General features: G+C 53.2%; 2 protein-coding genes across 4 annotated transcripts in view; both read left to right on the top strand.

The window, feature by feature from the left end:
- Nucleotides 1–385: 385 nt before the first annotated feature.
- Nucleotides 386–10397, top strand: Rbm42 (RNA binding motif protein 42). 2 transcript variants are annotated; one of them, XM_055594672.1, is made up of 10 exons: nucleotides 386–613; nucleotides 854–980; nucleotides 2508–2592; nucleotides 2687–2761; nucleotides 4994–5059; nucleotides 5136–5311; nucleotides 5809–6141; nucleotides 6372–6489; nucleotides 9895–10089; nucleotides 10167–10397. In XM_055594672.1, exons 1-10 carry the CDS (start codon nucleotides 486–488, stop codon nucleotides 10277–10279), a joined length of 1416 nt encoding a protein of 471 aa, XP_055450647.1. In that variant the 5' UTR covers nucleotides 386–485; the 3' UTR covers nucleotides 10280–10397. The 2 variants fall into 2 exon arrangements, with proteins under 2 accessions (XP_055450647.1, XP_055450648.1); XM_055594673.1 differs by lacking the exon at nucleotides 4994–5059 and having other exon boundaries at nucleotides 5157–5311.
- A 5862-nt stretch (nucleotides 10398–16259) lies between these two features.
- The window catches only part of Etv2 (ETS variant transcription factor 2), a 2456-nt gene continuing 396 nt past the window's right edge, over nucleotides 16260–18319 (top strand). Inside the window, exons 1-6 of one of the 2 annotated variants that reach the window (XM_055594675.1) lie at nucleotides 16260–16307; nucleotides 16540–16629; nucleotides 16711–16800; nucleotides 17004–17063; nucleotides 17243–17713; nucleotides 18143–18255. In XM_055594675.1, coding sequence (XP_055450650.1) covers nucleotides 16262–16307; nucleotides 16540–16629; nucleotides 16711–16800; nucleotides 17004–17063; nucleotides 17243–17713; nucleotides 18143–18255 — 870 coding nt within the window. In that variant the 5' untranslated portion in view covers nucleotides 16260–16261. Of the gene's footprint in view, nucleotides 16308–16395; nucleotides 16630–16710; nucleotides 16801–17003; nucleotides 17064–17242; nucleotides 17714–18142; nucleotides 18256–18319 lie in introns of those variants that run through there. The other variant, XM_055594674.1, reaches the window with a different exon arrangement.

The following is an 18319-nucleotide window of genomic DNA, read 5'->3' as shown; positions in this document are numbered from 1 at the left end:
CATGACAAGGCGTGGTGCTGGCATGTGGTCGGTGGGCAGGCTTTGTGACGGGGTGGTGTCCCTGCGGGACCAGAACTTACCCTGCCAACCTCCGCCCCGGTGAAGCGGACTGACTTGGCGGTGTTTACAAACTTCCGGAAGGCCTCGGAACTTCCGTACCTCCCCAGGGTTCCGGCTTCCACGAGGTGGGCGGGTCAAAGTGACGTAGTTCCGCTCTCATTCGCTCCCCTCCCTCCAGGAGGGCGTGACCGACGGGGGAGAGGCTCTTCCGGGCCTCGTCCTCCCCGCACTCTGATTGGCTTGCCCGCCGCCAGGGGGTGTGGCCACGTCTCATCGGCCACTGTTCTTCAGCCTGCGACGTCACGCGACGCACCCGTCGCGGGAGTCTGACGTCATCGGCCGGCTCCCGTCCTCAAGAGCCTGGGGCTCGGCCGTAGAACCCGCGGCGGTGGCTGAGAGTAGCGGCGAAGGCAGAGGCATCCGCGATGGCCGGGGCAGGACCGTCGCCGGGACTCCCGGTGGCGGGAGGGCCCGTGGTCCCGGGGCCTGGTGTCGGCATCCCGGGCAAAAGCGGAGAGGAACGCTTGAAAGAAATGGAGGCGGAGATGGCCCTGTAAGGCCCTGAGAAGGAGAGAGTAAAGCGATTTCCGGACATACCCACTCAACCCTGGAGCCTCCCGGTCTTCAGAGGCCTGAGATACGGCTCCGTAAGGGGCCGTGGGACTCGAGGGACGCGGGCCATGGAGCCAGGCGCGGGGAGGCGTTGGCTGGGATGAAGGTGCTGTCGCGATGTGCCCAGTGCCCCAGCCCTGGTGAGAGGTCCTGACCTGTGGTGTCTGTCCCACTCTTCCAGGTTTGAGCAAGAAGTCCTGGGAGCTCCGGTGACCGGAATCCCATCTGCGGTGCCCACGGTAGACGCCATGCAAGTCCCAGCAGCCCCTGTGATCCGCCCGATTATAGCCACCAACACATACCAACAGGTAAGGCGAGAGCTACAGCTTTTGAGTCGTGAGAACACAATGCTTTGATCCCAAAAAGGGTTTATCTATGGGAAGCGATTGTCGTTTTGACTGGCATAGCAAATAACTCATGTGCCACCAACTCAGGATGCAAGACAGAGTATATTTAATCCATCGGAAGCGTCTGTCCTGTTGGTAGAACTTTTTCCGAAGTGGTAGAATGTTCCATATAAGCATCTCTTTGAAGTTTGTACTCACAGATTTGGGGTGTGCGTCAGTGATGCAACACTTAGCCCGGGCAGAACCTTATTTTCTATGCCCACCACCGCAACAACAATCAAAATAATAGTAAAATATATATTTGTGTTAAGTCATTTCCAGGTCTCACTGATAATATTCCAGGTGCTTAAGAGTCAGCTGTATATGATTAGTGGAAAGGAAACAGGGAGGAGACATTTAAATGGAGACCAGCAGAAGAAACTTGTTAATTCTTTTCACACTTATTAGGTGGGCTGGGATGCAGCTCAGTGGGAGATCCTTGCCTAGCATACCAAAGCCATAGGTTCAGTGCCTTGCATTGAAACAAAAAGAGGATCAAAGCAGGTCTATTTTCCTCCACCTCGAGACAAAGTTTCTCTGTGTAGCCTTAAATGTCCTGGAACTCACGCTGTAGACCAGGCTGGCCTCGAACTCACAGAGATCCACTCCCAGTGCTGGGATTACTGGCATGTGCCACTGCACCTGATGATCAAAAGCGGCTCTTGAGGACCCTGTCTGCACTAGGCACTGTTCTAAGCAGTGAGCTTGTAGGAGAAAACAACACAAAAAAGTTATTGTGGCCACCTTGGCATTACAGAATGGGAAGGAGGGCAAAGTCACTAGCAGTCAGGCAAGGCCTTTCTGTTTCAGTGTTAGTAAATGAGATATGAGATGATAAAACCATGCAGGTATGTGGAGTAATAGTATCCCCGGCTAAGAGCTGCAAAGACCCTGACACAAAGTTTGTAATTGTCATCTTGTTCAAGCGGCAGCAGAGAGGTCAGTGGCTAGACAGGAGTGAATGCTTGGGAGCGTGGAGATTCAGATGGTGATGGAAGCTAGATGGCTCAGGGTCTTGTGGTCTGCTGTAAAAGTCTTAGCTTTTACATCAGAAAGGAGGAACCACTAGAGAATCTAAGCAGAGTGATAATGGTGCAACTTGTAGATTAAGGAGTTGGTTTCAAGGAGATAGTGGAAGAGGCTGATCTAGGTAAGGTGGACATTATTTGAGATAACGTGGGCTCTGCAGCCTTGCCCTGAACATGCCCACTCTCAGAAATGAATCAGGGACCTCGTTAGTCCTCAGGTGGGAGATAGCACTATAGGGAAGCTGAGTCAGAGAAGTTGATCCTGGGAGATGACAATAATAGCTTTACTTGGTATGGCTCCTTGTAGCAGAGCCTGACTGGTCACCAGCCCCGTAAATCACGGGGTAAAATAGTCTTAACCTGCTAGGGCGAGCCAGCTGGAACCGGTGAGCATCTCTGAACCAGCTCTCGTCCCCAATAGGTCCAGCAGACCCTGGAGGCCCGGGCAGCTGCTGCAGCCACAGTAGTTCCTCCCATGGTGGGAGGCCCTCCTTTTGTAGGCCCAGGTAAGTCACGAAGCAAGGGGCCCTGGACGGGCAGAGTGGGAAGAAGGGATGGCCAGAGCTTGCCTCCCACAGTCCTCATCTGTCCTCCCCACAGTTGGCTTTGGCCCTGCTGATCGTGGTCACCTGGACAGTCCTGAGGCTCGAGAGGCCATGTTCCTGAGGCGAGCAGGTAGGTTGGGGAGCAGGGCCTTACATTTGGCCAAACATGCTTGTGTTGGTTTAGGAACTCTGGTTCTTTGCCTGAATCTGCTTTAGATCCCTTTCTTCATCCTGACGTGGCCTTTGTACAGTACATCCCTGACCATGTACTTCCTGATTGTCTCAAGTCACTCTCTTCCCAATCTGGTCCTCTCCAGCCTAGTCCTTTCCTGTCACTTCTCATTGAAGACCTCGACAGTGTCTCCCCAGCTTTTAGCAATTCTAGCAAACTCTTGAGTTTGCTTACTATGCTTTTCTATTGCTTCCTCTGACAAGCTTTGTGAAAGGCAGAACTTCTTTTTTTTTTTTTTTTTTTTGAGACAGGGTTTCTCTGTGTAGCCTTGGCTGTACAGGGCTCTCTTCACAGACTAGGCTGGCCTCAAACTCACAGAGATCTGCTTGCTCTGTCTTGTCTCCCAAGTGCTGGGGTTAAGGGCATCTGCCAACATGCCCAACCCCAAGGACAGAACTCTTGATTTTTTTTTTAAGAGTTTTTTTTTCTTTTTTAAGATTTATTATATATACAGTATTCTGTCTGCATGTACACCTTCATGCCAGAAAAGGGCATCAGATCTCACTAAAGATAGTTGAAAGCCACCATGTGATTGTGGGAATTAAACTCAGGACCTCTGGAAAAGCAGACAGTGCTCTTAACCTCTGAGCGATCTCTCCAGCCCCCAGAACTTTATTTATTTGGTTGGTTGGTTGGTTGGTTTTTTTTTTTTTTTTTTTTTTTTTTTTGAAGCAGGCTCTGTGTAGCTTTGGCTATCCTGGACACACTTTGTAGACCAGGCTGGCCTCAAACTCACAGAGATCCTCCTGAGCCAAAATGCTATTACAGGTGTGTGCCACTAGGATTACAGGTGTGGTATGGAGGCAGAGGCAGATGGATCTCTGTGAGTTTGAGGCCAGCCTGGCCTACAAAATAAGTCCAGACCAGCCAGGGCTCTGTTACACAGAGAAACCCTGTCTCCAAAAAAAAAAAAAAAGGACATACAAACACCGAGGGGAGACAGATTGTCTAGACCAGCACTGGGTGACTCACTTGTAGTCAGGACTGTTTGTGATCTGGTTCCCTGCAGAGGCAGATCCCTCAGCACAGTCAGGAGTTGCAAGCATGGCTGGGGTGTCAGAGCAAGTCAAGGAACCATCCTTCTTTCTTCTGCTTGTCGCTCGCTTTAACCTTGAAGCCTTCTTGTCCGCCAGCCTACACTAAGTCTCTTGTTCTTCAGGTATACACACAAACTCACAAACACAACACACTGCCGTATTTATGACATTACTTGTGAGAGTGTGTGGTGAGATGTGTTCTTGGTTGGATGTAAAATTTTGTTACTTGTGTTTTATTAATGCTTTTATGCTTTTGTTGTGTTGCGGATGGATGAAGCCCCGGCCTCAAACGTGTTCCACACTAAGCTACAGCCACGCCTTGGCTTTTAGAAATAAGACCTTGCTGTGCAGCCCAGGCTGACACCAAACATAAATCCTTGTGTTGCTGACTCCTGAGCACCACAGTTAGGGGCGTATCTCTGTCCCTGTCTGTGTTTCTTATCTGATGATGTCTGAATATTAACGTTTCTTCTTCGTAAGTTATCAAAGTAAGAGGCTGACTCAGTTGCCCTGCCCAGCTCCCAGCTCCCTACCCTACTGTGCCCTCAGAAAGATATCATGGAAGGCTATTCGGATGCCTCCCAGTCTTTCTCCGGGGGCTCCCCAAACCCTCTGTGTTCTCTGCAGTATCCTCACCTATACTAGAAGGGAAAGGTTTTCCTTATAAATGCTCTCCCTGGTGGAGATAGTTCTCCTCACTTTTTGCTTGACTAGTTTCATTATCCCGAGGTCCTAAGTCAAGGGTCCCTTTCTCCAGGAGACGTCTTGTCCCTCTGGCTGGGTCAGGATGCTCTGGCCCCTGACAGCTCCCTAGGCTGCCCCTCTCTGGCAATGCATGGATTGCCTCCTCTCCTGGAGCAAGAGCTCCCTCGGACTCTGTGGTCTGCTGGCTTCCCCTCACTGCTCACATCAGTCTTGGGCCCACAGGAAAGCCTCTCAGTCACTTTGCCAAGCGAAGCAATGGCAAGACCACCTCATCTCCCAGAAGGCTCCTCAGCCTCTTCTCCAGGATTTCTAGGGCGCTCTGAGTACCTGCACACCTTACCCCAAGTGTCCCTTTCCCCCATGACACCCCCATCTCTCTCTCCCACAGCTGTGGCCCCTCAGAGGGCCCCTATCCTGCGTCCAGCCTTCGTCCCCCACGTGCTACAGAGAGCAGGTGAGGGGCCAGGGTCATAATCCCTGCCAAGCAATTTCCTGTAAGCCCTGGGACTCCCCAACTAACACCCTGACAGATTCTGCTCTCTCTTCTGCAGCTGGTGGCCCCAGACCTATGGCCCTGAGACCTCCACACCAAGCCCTGGTTGGACCCCCTCTGCCTGGGCCTCCTGGACCACCCATGATGCTGCCACCAATGGCTCGGGCCCCTGGACCACCCCTGGGTTCAATGGCTGCTCTGAGACCTCCCCTGGTAAGTGGGAACTGACTGCTGTGATGAAAGGTCCAGTGGGTGGGAGGCCCCAGTCCTGACATCTCAGTCTCTCTGTCCCCACTTTGTTTCAGTGTCTTTGTGCCCTATTGTTTATTTCTTTGTATGACAAAAGTCTTTGTTTTCTCTGCTCTTTGGAGGCAGAATGTGCTTGTACCTCAGGCTAGCCTGTACCTTGCTGGCCCCAAGTGGTGAGGCATGTGGTGAGGCAGCTTTCTCCCATGTGGAAGAGTGTAAAGCAGAACACGGGCTGTGCGTTTTTTCCATGTGTCTGTCTTTTCCTTTGATTATCCCCCGTGGTCCTGTGTGCACTCACCTACATCTGTCTCCTTTGTTGCCTGCGTTTCTCTGCGTCCAGCTGATCAGATTGCTTTGCCCCATGTTCCCTGTTCCCAGACCCTTGCTTTGTACACAGTAGGGGCAGTAAGGTGCAAGCCTGTGAGCTGCCCACCTGTCACACACCCTCCTCTTGTCCACAGGAAGAGCCAGCGGCTCCTCGAGAGCTGGGCCTGGGCCTTGGTTTAGGCCTGAAGGAGAAGGAAGAAGCAGTGGTGGCTGCAGCAGCGGGGCTGGAGGAGGCTAGTGCAGCAGTGGCTGTGGGAGCAGGGGGAGCCCCAGCTGGCCCTGCGGTCATTGGTCCCAGCCTCCCACTGGCCCTCGCCATGCCACTGCCAGAGCCTGAGCCTCTGCCCCTCCCTCTGGAGGTAGTACGTGGCCTGCTGCCTCCACTGCGAATCCCTGAGCTCCTGTCTCTGCGTCCACGACCCCGGCCCCCTCGGCCTGAGCCTCCTCCTGGCCTCATGGCCCTAGAGGTAAGCAGGGAACATGCAGAGAGGAGACAGAAAGGGCTGGGAGAAAGCAGAAGCCCATGAGCTTGCACACACAGGAACACAGTCCTCTGGCCAGAGAGTGGTGGGGTGAAGCCAAGGGGAGGCACCCTCTCCTATTCTACATCTGGAGCAGATCTAGCCCTTGATTGGAGTTGCCAGGGCTGGAGGCAGTGCCAAGCACAAGAATTCCAACAGCCATCACCGCCCTACAGGTCCCAGAACCGCTGGGGGAAGACAAGAAGAAAGGCAAGCCAGAGAAATTGAAACGCTGCATTCGCACAGCAGCGGGGAGCAGTTGGGAGGACCCCAGCCTGCTGGAGTGGGATGCTGGTGAGTGGCCAGTGAGAGCTTCAACATCACGCGTCCGAGGACAGGCTGCACTGAGCTTTCAGGGCCAGCAGGGGAAGGGAAGCAGGGTGACTACACAGTGTCTGGAAGGCAGGACTCCCTCAGCACGGGTGGAAGGTGGAGGGCAGAATTGGTCTCTGGGGCTTTGGTGATCTCTCCGTGTAGCCTAGGCTGGCCTTAACTTTCAGTCCTTTTGGTTCAGTCTCCTGAGTGATGGAATGACAGGTGTGACCCACTGTGCCAGCTTGTTACCGAGGGTTTTCAGGCCTTTGCTCATGGGGTACCAAGGCTGCTGACGGTCAAAAAGATTGTGCTTGCAACGTCGTGTGAAGATTGTGACGCGCCCAGTGACAGTGACTAGCCTACCTGTGACCTAGACTCTACAGTTAACACTTCCTTTATTCGCTGTATTTCTGAGTTCACACATGCACAGTGTATGCTAGGGATGGACCCTAGGGCCATGCATAGCCTAAGCTTCCATGGAGCCCTGCCCTCACAGAGCAGTGCCCCTCGAGCCTTGTTTGAAACAAGTGAAGTAATTATTTTGGTTGTTTTGTGAGGCAGGCCTCATGGAGCCCAGATTGGCCTCATATAGCCAAAAAGGGTGTTGGATTTCTGACTCACCCGCCTCTACACCTGAGGCTGGTGTGCGCCACCACTCTTCAGTTTATGTACCGCCGGCTTGAACCCACGTGTGCAGTCAGCCCTACCAACTACTCGGCATCCCTAGGTCTCCTTTGTTTTTAAATATCTCAGTGCTAACCCCTAAGAAAGACATTCTTTCATGCTGTGATACTAGAACAGCTAAGAAAATAATAGTAGTTCATTTATTTTGGTGTTGAGACGCCCTCTCCTGTGTAGCCAAGGCCAGTCTTGAGCTTACAATCCTTTTTTAAAATACAATTGTGTTTTGCCTCCGTGTATGTCTGTGCAAGGGTGTCAGAGCCCTTGGAACTGGAATTCAGACAGTTGTGACTTGCCATATGGGTGCTGGGCTTTGAACCTGGGTTCTTTGGAAGAGCAGCCAATGCTTTTAACCTCTGAACCACTCTGCGGCCTGCTTACCATCCTCTTGTGTCAGCCTCCTAAATGCTAGAATTACATACAGGTGTGTTTCACTACGCCCAGCTTCTGCTGGGGCGAGCATGGTGGTGCGCGCCTTTAATCCCAGCACTCTGGAGGCAGAGGCAGGCAAGTCTCTGTGAGTTCGAGGCCAGCCTGGTCTACGAAGTGGGTCTGGGACAGCCAGAACTCTGTTAAGCAAAGAAACCCTGTCTCAAAAAAAAAAAAAAAAAAAAAAAAAAAGCTGGCCTATGGACCTGGGCACGTAGCTCAGTGGTGGAGCACTTGCCTGGCATATGTGAGCCCCTGAGTTCCATCTCCCAACTCTGCAGAAAAACATTAAACAAGCTGACAGTGGAGAGACGCCTCAGTGGCTAAAGGGTGCGCACTGCCCTGCAGAGGGTCTGAGTTGAGCCTGCGTGAAGCCACCCCAACTGCTTGGAACTGCAGCTCCAGGGAGTCTGACCCTTCTAGACTCCAGGGACAGCGCCGCTCACAGGTGCACTACCCATCCACAGACACATGCAAACACATAAGAGGTCAAATCTGAGCCAGACCTCAGGGCCTGCCTCAGAGGTCAAGAGCACTGGCTGCTCCTCTAAAGGTCCTGAGTTCAATTTCCAGCAACCACATGGCGGCTCACAACCATCTGTAGTGAGATCACATGCAGGCAGAACACTGTATGAACAATAAACAAATATTTTTTTAGAAGTCTTTAAAAAAAAAAAAATCTTAGGCCAGGTATGGTGCCGCACTCCACAGGCAAGCAGATCTCTTGGGAGTTCAAGGCCACCCTGTTCTATCTACATAGCAGGTTCCAGGCCAGCTAGGGCTACGTAGCCAAATGTGTTTGAGTTTGAGGCCAGCCTGGTTTATATCCAGCTTCCAGGTTGATCAGGGATACATAGTTGAGACCCTGTCTCGGAAAAAGTGAAAAAGAAAGAAGAGCAGCAGCAGCAGCAGCTAGCCAAGTCCTGAACCCAGAAGGGAGTAGTCTTCCCAGCCACCACACCGCACCCTGTGGACAGAGAGCCAGGTGGGCAGGGGACGGTCTGCGTGCCTCTGCCAGCTTGAGCTCCCCTGTAGACCTTGCCGATTGTCAGCCTTAGCCCTCAAAGGTGGCTAGCTGGCCTGGCATCGTGGCACATGCTTTCATCCTAGCACTCAGGAGGCAGACGCAGGTGTATCTCCGTGTGTTCAAGACCAGCCAGGGCTACATTGTAAGACCTTTCCCTCCACCCTCCAAAAAATGTTTTAGCTGAGGGCTCAGCTTGCGGATACTTGGCTTCAGGATGCACCTCTGCAACCATTTTATTTTGTAAAGATGGTCTTTCCACCATGCCTGGGTATATTATTTAACAAGTTTCTTTTTTTTAAGTCAATGCCCCTGCTGGAAAAATCTCTCCAGGTTGTCAGACTATTTCCTCCTGGGATAGCTTAACTCTCAAACAGTATCTTTAATCACCATGGAAACCATGGGGCAGCTTCAGCCATAGCTGAGAACAGAGCAGACTGCCTTTCACCCAGCCCTCGACAGCTGCTTCCTTTCCTGGAAGTCTTGCTGTGGCTGGCGCGGTTCACTTGGTCACCCAGGCCTCATGCCCCTATCTAAGGAGGAAGACAGCAAGTTAAGCGCACACCCAGTAGAGGTGCAGGCCCTGATGAGAAGCCCGACAGTGGTGATACAAGTCCCCTTGGAGAAGGGGCAGGCAGTGTGTTCCCATGTCTGCCTGGGGTTAAAGCAGACGCCCAGAGGCGGCCGGCTGAGGAAGAATGAGGTGTGGAGTGCAGCAGGCCGGTGACTGGCAGGCCTTGAAGGACTGAGGACAGAGAAGAACTGAGAGTTGGGGCTTCCTTGTAGAAATAAGTTGCCACCGTAGGTGAGGAGTGCTGCACTGTTGGGGTCAAAGCTGTAGGCTCTGGCTGGGTGTGGTGGTTCACACCTGTGACCAGTACTTGGAAGGTTGATGCAGGAAGATCGAGTCAGGCTAGCCTGGGCTACTACATAGGAAGAACCTTTAGGGGGCTGGAGAGGTGGCTCAAAGGTTAAGAGCATTGGCTATTCCTCCAGAGGTCCTGAGTTCAATTCCCAGCAACCACAGAGTGGCTCACAACCATCTATAGTGAGATCTCATGCCTTCTGGCATGCAGCAGAACACTATACATAATAATTTTTTTTAAAAAAGAAGAACCTGCTTGGAAAGAAAAACAGGAAGATTCTACTACATGGATATTGGCCGTTAGTACTACGGGTCCGAGCAGGGATGCTGGGACAGAAGGAGGAGTCCTTGGGGACTCTTTGAACTCTTCTCTCTCCTAACCCAGATGACTTCCGGATCTTCTGTGGGGATCTGGGCAACGAGGTGAACGATGACATCTTGGCACGTGCCTTCAGCCGTTTCCCATCCTTCCTTAAGGCTAAGGTGATCCGTGACAAGCGAACAGGCAAAACCAAGGGCTACGGCTTTGTCAGCTTCAAGGACCCCAGTGACTATGTGCGTGCCATGCGTGAGATGAATGGTGAGTGAGGCCCCTCCTGGGGACAGTGGGTGTGGGGGGCTGCTGGCTAAGCCTGACCGGAACCCTCCATCCCACAGGGAAGTACGTGGGCTCCCGCCCCATCAAGCTTCGAAAAAGCATGTGGAAGGACCGGAACCTGGATGTGGTCCGAAAGAAGCAGAAGGAAAAGAAAAAGTTGGGCCTCAGATAGGATCTGTGGCCAGGCACCCGCCCACACCCGGCCGGGCGCTTGCTCCTTCCGTCTGTGGGAACCCAGCAGTCCACTCACCTGCCCCAAACCAGTTTCAATAAATTTGCCTTCGTTTCCATCCCTGACTGGATTTAGAAACTTGGCCAACAGGGCCTGGCGCACCCGACCTGAGAATATTCCTGCAAACAATGTAGTGTGTCCATTACTTCTTTTGGTTTTAGTGGGGGTTTTTTATGCATTTATTTCATGTGTGAGAGCGTGTGCATGCACGTTCGAGCACGCGAGCACTCTCCTACCATGTGGGTTCCGGGGATCAAACTGGTCCTCAGACTTGGTAGCGAGCATCTTTACCGCCTGAGTCATTGCACCAGCTCCCTCTGAGATGATCCCGTATGTCCCTGGCTGGCCTCAAGCATGTGGCTCACAACTATACTCCAAGCACTTGGGAGGCGGAGGCAGGAGAAGCAAGCATTTGAGGCCAGCTTGGATTGCACAGCACGAACCTACTTTAAAAAGAGACCCGAAGCCAGGCAGTGTCACACTTGTAATCCCAGAGGCAGGTGGATCTCTGTGGGTTCGAGGCCAGCATGATCTACAAAGTGAGTCCAGGACACAGAAAACATCCTGAAAAACCAAGAAAGAGGGTGTGGGAGGACCCAGGGGATTGGAGATAGCTCAGCGGTTGACGGCACTGACTGCCCTTCTAAAGGATCTGGGTTCAAATCCCAGTGTCCACATGTCAGCTCACAAAGATCTGACACCTTCAACAGATAGGCATACGCCAGTGCACATAAAAGGTAAACAGTTTTTTAAAAGACTCATATCTCTAGGGTTACATGTGTGCGCTACCGTATGACGTGTGGGGTTCTGGGAATTGAATTCAGGACTTGTATACTAGATGGGCACCCGACCACCAGAGCCTCAGTCTTAACCCCTCGCCTCTTAAACTCTGAAGTGCATGGTGAGCAAAGCCCATTCCATCTGAGGGGAAGGGGCTGGGCAAGGTGTATGATATGTGCTTCTGACTCAAGCCTGTACTCTTGGGACTGAGGTGGGGTGTTGGGCCTTATCTAGGCCCTGCCCTTCTAGAGCACACGGCCACCCTGGCAGGCTTCCATCTCTCCCTGGGCAATGCTGGGGTTGCTGTGAGTCCAGCAGCTCTGACAGCCTGGAGTGGCTAGGCCATAGATGAGGAAGCTCAGGGGCTGACCTTAGGATAGAAACATCCTGAATGACAGACTCTCGTGTGTTTTGAGGCAGTCTAGCATGAGTTAGCTTTGTAGCCCAGGCTGGCTGCTGATGATTATTAATAGTATTGATTTATCTTTTGAAGAGCAGTTATTCCTGAACCAGCCGTATACCCAAATCACCACACAGAGACTAGGATTTATTTAACATAGAGCACAATGCTGGGCAATAATTACTCCATCCTAAACCTCCAAATCCGCATAGCTTCCTCCCATTCAGATTTCCCACACTATACTTTTTAGTCACATCTTAGGTCTGGTTGGTTCATCTCTCCTGGTGTTTCCAGGTCCTCTCTCATATCTCTCTTCCCCCTTCCTGACTTGTCCCACTCCTTTCTCCTCCCCTCTGGGCCAGGATGTCCCACCTTATTCTCTCCATTGCTCAGCACTGGATGGCTGTTATATTGGCAATTCAGAGAACAAATGGCGGCATGTGAACACAAAGGAGACAGGTGATGCTTAGCATAAACACCACCGTGCAACGTCTGGATTGAAACCAGACAGCGGGGTAGAGAAATCAGCATGTGAATGGATAAGGGCAAATGTATATATGCCACAAGAGCATTACACCAACAGCTGGCCATGAGCGTGCATTCCTGCCTCAGTCTCCCAAGTGCCGCGATCCCAGTGTACACTGTCATCTCTGGCTTCACCCCATCTTCCTTACCTTGTGGACCTCAGGTGTGTGCAGTGTCTCTGCTGAAACTATTCACTACTAGGAATCTCCTGTAGGCTGAGTCTCCATTTCCCTTTCCTTCTGCAAACCTATCAGCTGTTTGCCTACACCTAGATTCCCAAGAGGTGGAGACCTTTTGGACACCAGACCTAGAGCTCAGATGTCCCTCTGAAGACAGCAGTGAACCCGGGAAGCTGAGACAAAGCTTAGTCATAAAGCCAGGCCTGGCTCAAAGACTGACACTTGAACCCTGATGCTGGGGTTGGGATGCATGAGAAGTCCACCACTCAGGAGGCTGAGGCAGGAGGATCCCCATGAGTTCAAGGCCAGTTCTGGGCTGCATAATTAGACTGTCTCAAAAGCCTGTAAAATGAAATTTCTGAGCTGGCATATGCCTGGATGGGTAGGGAAGGGCAACTGCCAAGGGCTACACAGAATAAGACCCAGACTTTAAAAATGCGGGAGACAAGCTGGGGGCTGGATGTGGGGGCACACCTTTAATCCCAGCACTCGGAGGCAGAGGCAGGAAGACCTCTGTGAATTTGAGGCCAGCTTGGTCTACTTATGGAGTTACAGGACAACCAAGGCTACAAAGTAAGACTGTCTCAAAAAGAAAGAAAGAAACAACAAAAGGAAGGAAGGAAGAAAGAAAACGATCAGGAAGGAAAGGCCTTAGCTCACCACCTTATAGAAGGTGAAGAGGCCCAAGCCAGAGGGGAGAGGTGAGGGCCTGAAGTGTACGAAAAAGGCATGGAGGCCTCCCAAAAATATACCCATCAGAAACTGGGATTAGGGAACAAATTAAGGAAGGCTGGGGGGTGGGGGTGGAGAGACAAGGCCAAGCCTCTCCTGGAAGACCACTCAGGAGAGGTGTCAGATTTCTTCCCTTCCTGTCTTCCCCCACACCCTTCACTTTACAACTCTTGACGTCACATTTTCCAGTCTGGCCACAAGGGTGAGGGCCTCCCTCCATGGCAGGAAGTGCCCTTTAGCCCCCTGCCACCTGGAATGGACTACTCAGCCCCCAAACCTTTAGGCTCCCTTCTCCCTGTGGCCAGCCCTTCCTACTCTGAACCCCTTTTCTCCCTGCAACTAAGAGTAAGAGAGGAGATGGGAAGGTGACCCCGGGAAAGAGGATTGTTCAAGAGCACAAGACAGAGGCGAAGGCAGGCAAGGATACAGGGGTGGAGGGAGGCAAGGCAGAGAGGCACTATCATGGCACAGTGGCTAGCAAGGAACAGAGAGACTGGGGAGTGCCAGAGAGACAGAGTGTCATGGCCTCACCTCAAGCTAGTGAGACAGGGATCCAGGGACCACAATCAGAGAAGAGGGAGACAGGAGAGGCCAGCTTCAGGGAAATGAAACCTGGGGCAAGAAGGCCACCAGGACCCTTCATGCTCCTGGTGGATGGATGAGTTGGGGGCGGGGAGGATCGGTGATCTCCTCAGGGGTTCATGGCTCATTCCACACTGGATCCATTCACAGCCCCAAGAGACTGTTCTTTCTGAGGTTCTTTTTCTCTGCAAACTAGAAGAGCAGGGCTGTGTCCCTGACCCTCCAGAACACAAAAAGCTGAAAGGGCTGTGCCAGTTCTGGAGGCCAGTAAGATTTGGGGCAGGGGCTGGAGAGACAGCTCAGTGGTTCAGAACACTTGCAGAGAGCATGGGTTTGGTTCCCAGTGCCCACCCCCGTGGTGGCTTGAAACCATCTGTAACTCCATGTCCAGAGAATCCACCGCTACCTTCTGATTTCCATGGGCACCAGGCATGTCCATGGTGCACGGACATACATAAAGATAAAACACTTGAACAGAAGCCTCTTTAATTTTTGCTAGGCATCGTGGTGTGTGTCTACAATCCAGAACCCAGGTAGACTAGGGAGGAGGACCAGTGGTTCCATTTGAGGCCAGCCTGGGCTGCACAATCAAACCCTCTCTCCAAAAACCAATGGGTCGGGTGAGATGGCTCAGTGGGTAGAAACACACTGTGGCCAAACCTGATGACCTGAGTTTGATCCCTAGGACCCACACGGTAGAAAGAGATCAATAACCCCCACAAGGTGTCCTCTGACCCCCTGACAGTGTGCGCGCGCGCGCGCGTGCGCGCACGTGCGCGCACACACACACACACACACACAATTAAAATGCAAACCAATATCAGGCAAGATGGCACATGCTTTTAATCCTAGCACTAAGGCAGGCGTAAGCAGATGTCTGTGAGTTTGAGGCCAGCTAGGACAACATAGTGAGACCCTGTTCTGGAAAAGAAAGCAGGGAGGGGGAGAGAGAAGGAATAAAGGAAGGAAGGAAGAGAAATAATGAAATAAAACCCAAAGGTTTGGTGCGTGGGACGATGGCTCCATGGCTAAAGGTGCTGGCCATACAAGCCTTGACGACTCAAGCTCAGTCCCTGGAGACGCCGCCGTAGAGTTGTCTTCTGACCTGGGCATACATGTTCTGTCTCGTGCACAACAATAAAGTTAAGGGCAAGTAGAACACTCGCAAGATGAAGAAAATGTTTGTATTTATTGTTTTTTAAATAGGGTCTCACTGTGAAGCCTTGGCTGGCCTGGAACTCACTCTGTTGACCAACCAGGCTGGCATTGAACTCCCAGAGATCTCTGCCTGCCTGGTGTCAGGCTTAAAGGCACACACTACCATATCTGGAAATAGGAATGCTTTTAATATTAAATGTTTACTCACTTGTAATAAGTAAATTTTTTTTCGTTTTTTTTTTTTTCAGACAGGGTTTCTCTGTGCAGTCCTGGCTGTCCTGGTACTCGCTCTGTGCTGGGCTTCAGACTCAGAGATCCTCCTGCCTCTGCCTCCCCATCGCTGGAATTAAAAGTGTGCACCACCACTGCCTGGCCAGTAAGTAAATTTTTAATGTTGAAATTAAATACCAAAATGGCCTCAAATATTTTTAATATTAAATATTTTCTAAGCAAGTACTTACTTAGAAAGATGAGCACAAATATTGCATCTGAGGCCAGGTTCCTGAAGCTAAGGCTTGCGGGCTTAGCAAACAAAAACCAAACAAACCAAACAAAAACCAGGGCGCCTAATTACTGAGTCAGTTTAAAGACAAACAAACATTTGTTGGTATAGCTGTGTTCAAAATAGGGTGATTCTCTCCTGAATCATTTGAAGCAAGCTGCAAACGTTACATTCATCCCTGAATGTTTCCACTTTCTAATGAAGACATCTTTCCCAGTCTGCCCCTTCCCACACATAAAATTATTCCATGCAATAATTATTCCATGCAGTTCATATTCAAAATGTCCCAGTTGTCTTGAGACTGCTATGGCCCAGAAAGCCCAGAGAGAAAAAGAAACGGAAGAAAGCATGCCTCAATTTCCCCCTTCATAAACTTGGGATAAAAACATCTCCTCCTTAAGATTAATGGAAGGCCCCTTGCGCATGGCTCAGAGGACCCAGCCGACCCTCATTTTCATTTCGTCTTAGTTGGTTAAATTACTGTTATTATCGACCGTTCTTATGTTATTTTGATTCTGATTACCGATTTTCAGGATTAGCTCCAGGACACCCTCCCTGTGCCTGGTAGGGGATCCAGGTTTGGATTCCCTCCCCACCACACACCCCATCTGGCTGTCTGTCACCCTGCTGATTGTGACGTAGGCTGATGCTAGGGAAAGGGGGCATCTGGCCGGAAATCCCTCTTCCTGTTGCAGATAAGCCCAGAGCTGCCCAGCTGACCCCAGACTCTCCTCCCCCACCACCTTTCATGTCACAGCACCAAACCCTCAAGACGGGGAACCTGTCCAAGCCCCTCACCCCATCCCCACTACCCTGTAAGCACCCCTTAGACCTCGGTACCCCCAGCCCTGCCCTGCCCCCGTTCCTCAAGTACTTTTCCAAGCCCGACTCATCCCCGAAGGAGGACCGTTCCAGAGAGCACTGCGCATCCCTGAAGCAGGGGGTGCAGCTTGGCCACGCCCCCATCCCTGCAACTTGACCCGGGCTGCGACCCCCAGCTCTGACGTCTCGGAAAATTCCCCCCTCCCCTACTCAGACCCCCCGGGAAGGGTGCACGGTATGAAATGGGGCTGAGACCCCCCTGGCTAGGAGAGAAGGAACCTGCCAGAGGTGAGCCACGAACTGGGGACTGGGTGACCGGGGTGTCTGAACGAGGAATGAGCTGGGAACTCCAGGACGCGGGGAGACGGGACTGGAAACCAGTATTTCGTTTTCCGGGGAAGGAGATTGCTCAAGTGTAGACTCCGGGTCTGAGGGAAACAAGGGTTACAGTCAGAACTCTCGGGTCCCCCAATGTCACCAGCTTGTCCGTTACCCTGGGAACTGGTCTTTTCTCTACCAGAACAGTCGAGGCAAGCATCCATGGACCTGTGGAACTGGGATGACGCATCAGTACAGGAAGTGCCTCCCGGGGACAAGCTGACAGGACTGGGTAGGCTGCTGTGGCATTAAGGGTCCAAGGAGGCGGGCCTCTTGACCCCTGACCCGGCCTTAACATCCTCGTTGCCCGCAGAAGGAGCGGAATTTGGTTTCTATTACCCTGAGGTGGCTCTGCAAGGGAACGCGCCGATCACACCGATGACCGTGGAGGACTGCTGGAAAGGTGGCTGCAGGGCTGGACCCCGCGGGCGCTGGGGGCGGAGGCTGGGAGACGCTGGACTCTTTAGAAGGAGCCGAGAGGGCTGAGCGGGAAGGAAGTAGCGTGTCTAGACTCTTGAGGTTGAAGGAGGCGAGGTTGCGTGGCCCAGGCCCCTAAGCCATTGCTCACATCTTCCCTAAAGTCAGCTGCTATCTTGTCCAACGTAGGGGTCCCGGAGCCGGACTGGAGCCCCGCTTTACCGCAAGAGGAAGTACCTTTCGAGGCAGGTGAGTGTGTGGAAGAGGGTGGTGGGAAGCGAGGGATGAGGCCCTGACACCCCGGAGCTCAGAGTTCGGAGCCGCCGCCAGTCTACAGGGGAGCGGGACGAGCGCCAGCCCGCTGAAACTCCCAAGGGTGCTCCCGGGAGCCTCGGGCCCCCCTCACTCAAGGCCCGTCCTCCTCACAGAGCCCGTTGCTCACCCCCTTCCGTGGTCGCGAGACTGGACAGACCCGGGGTGCAACACCTCGGACCCGTGGAGCTGCGCCTCCCGGTCGACAGGCCCCGCCCCTCCAGGCGCGAGCCCCGCCCCCTGCGTTGGCTTTGAAGGCGCCGCGGGCCAGAATCCCGCCACCCCGGCGGCAGGGCCCCCCTCGTGGTCGCACGCTCCGGCCGCCTGGAGCACCGCCAGCTGGGACTGTTCTCTGGGCCCCCGTAGCGCCGCCCTCTGGGACCATGGCCTGGGCGGGGAAGCGAGTGAGGACTGTAAGGCGTCGTGGGGCTGGTCTGCGGGTTCAGACTTCGCCACCTCGTGGAGTAGTGGGCTGCAGGACGGCGGCGTCCCCGGCGAGGGCCACCGAGCGCCCACCACGCCCTCCAAATCGAGCCGGCAGCCTGATCGGGCCACCTGGACTCGCCACCCCAAAACTAACCACCGAGGTAAGAGGCTGCGAGCCGCAGAGGAGGTGAAGGACCCCTTGGGGGGCGGCGTCCGGGAAGCTGGCAGCTGGGGAGGGGCCGTGCATCGTGAAGCTGAGGCGGGAGGGGGTACGAGGACACTGGCGGCTTTCTAGGGACCAAGGGGACAAAGAGGTAGGACCCTGGGTTCCGTGAGAGGAAGGAAAGTGGAGCATTCGGATGCCCGGGTCTTCCAGGACGAACGCCCGCATCTAAGTGGGTTTCGAGCTGCCCCGGCGTCCGTGAAACTTGCTCTTGGGTGTCTGCTAGGGAGGGATCCGAACTCACAGACGCCCGAGGAAGGACAGGGATGGACTCTTAGGTCCTAAGCCTTTTAGCCTTGGTAGTGAAGACTTCTGGCTCCCGGGGTCTGAGGAGCCCGTCGTTCACGTGCCTGTCTCCGCCTCTCAGGCCCCATTCAGCTGTGGCAGTTCCTCCTGGAGCTGCTCCACGACGGGGCGCGCAGCAGCTGCATCCGCTGGACGGGCAACAGCCGCGAGTTCCAGCTGTGCGACCCCAAAGAGGTGGGACGGCTCCCCGGTCCCCGCGAGGACCGCTGTGCGCCCACCTCGTCCTCAGCCCCGCCCC

The sequence above is a fragment of the Psammomys obesus genome, unplaced genomic scaffold (genome assembly GCF_907164565.1).
Source record: "Psammomys obesus unplaced genomic scaffold, mPsaObe1.curated_primary_1811, whole genome shotgun sequence".
Classification (NCBI taxonomy): Eukaryota; Metazoa; Chordata; class Mammalia; order Rodentia; family Muridae; genus Psammomys; species Psammomys obesus.
Note: the sequence above shows the minus strand (reverse complement) of the source record. Positions and strands in the feature narration are given on the sequence as shown.

Bases quoted from the DNA above. Each gene is read 5' to 3' on its own strand.
- Rbm42 (XM_055594672.1), top strand. From the start codon at position 486: ATGGCCGGGGCAGGACCGTCGCCGGGACTCCCGGTGGCGGGAGGGCCC. The intron at 981-2,507 runs GTAAGGCGAGAG...CGTCCCCAATAG, and splicing joins CCACCAACACATACCAACAG to GTCCAGCAGACCCTGGAGGC. The intron at 5,312-5,808 runs GTAAGTGGGAAC...TCTTGTCCACAG, and splicing joins CTGCTCTGAGACCTCCCCTG to GAAGAGCCAGCGGCTCCTCG.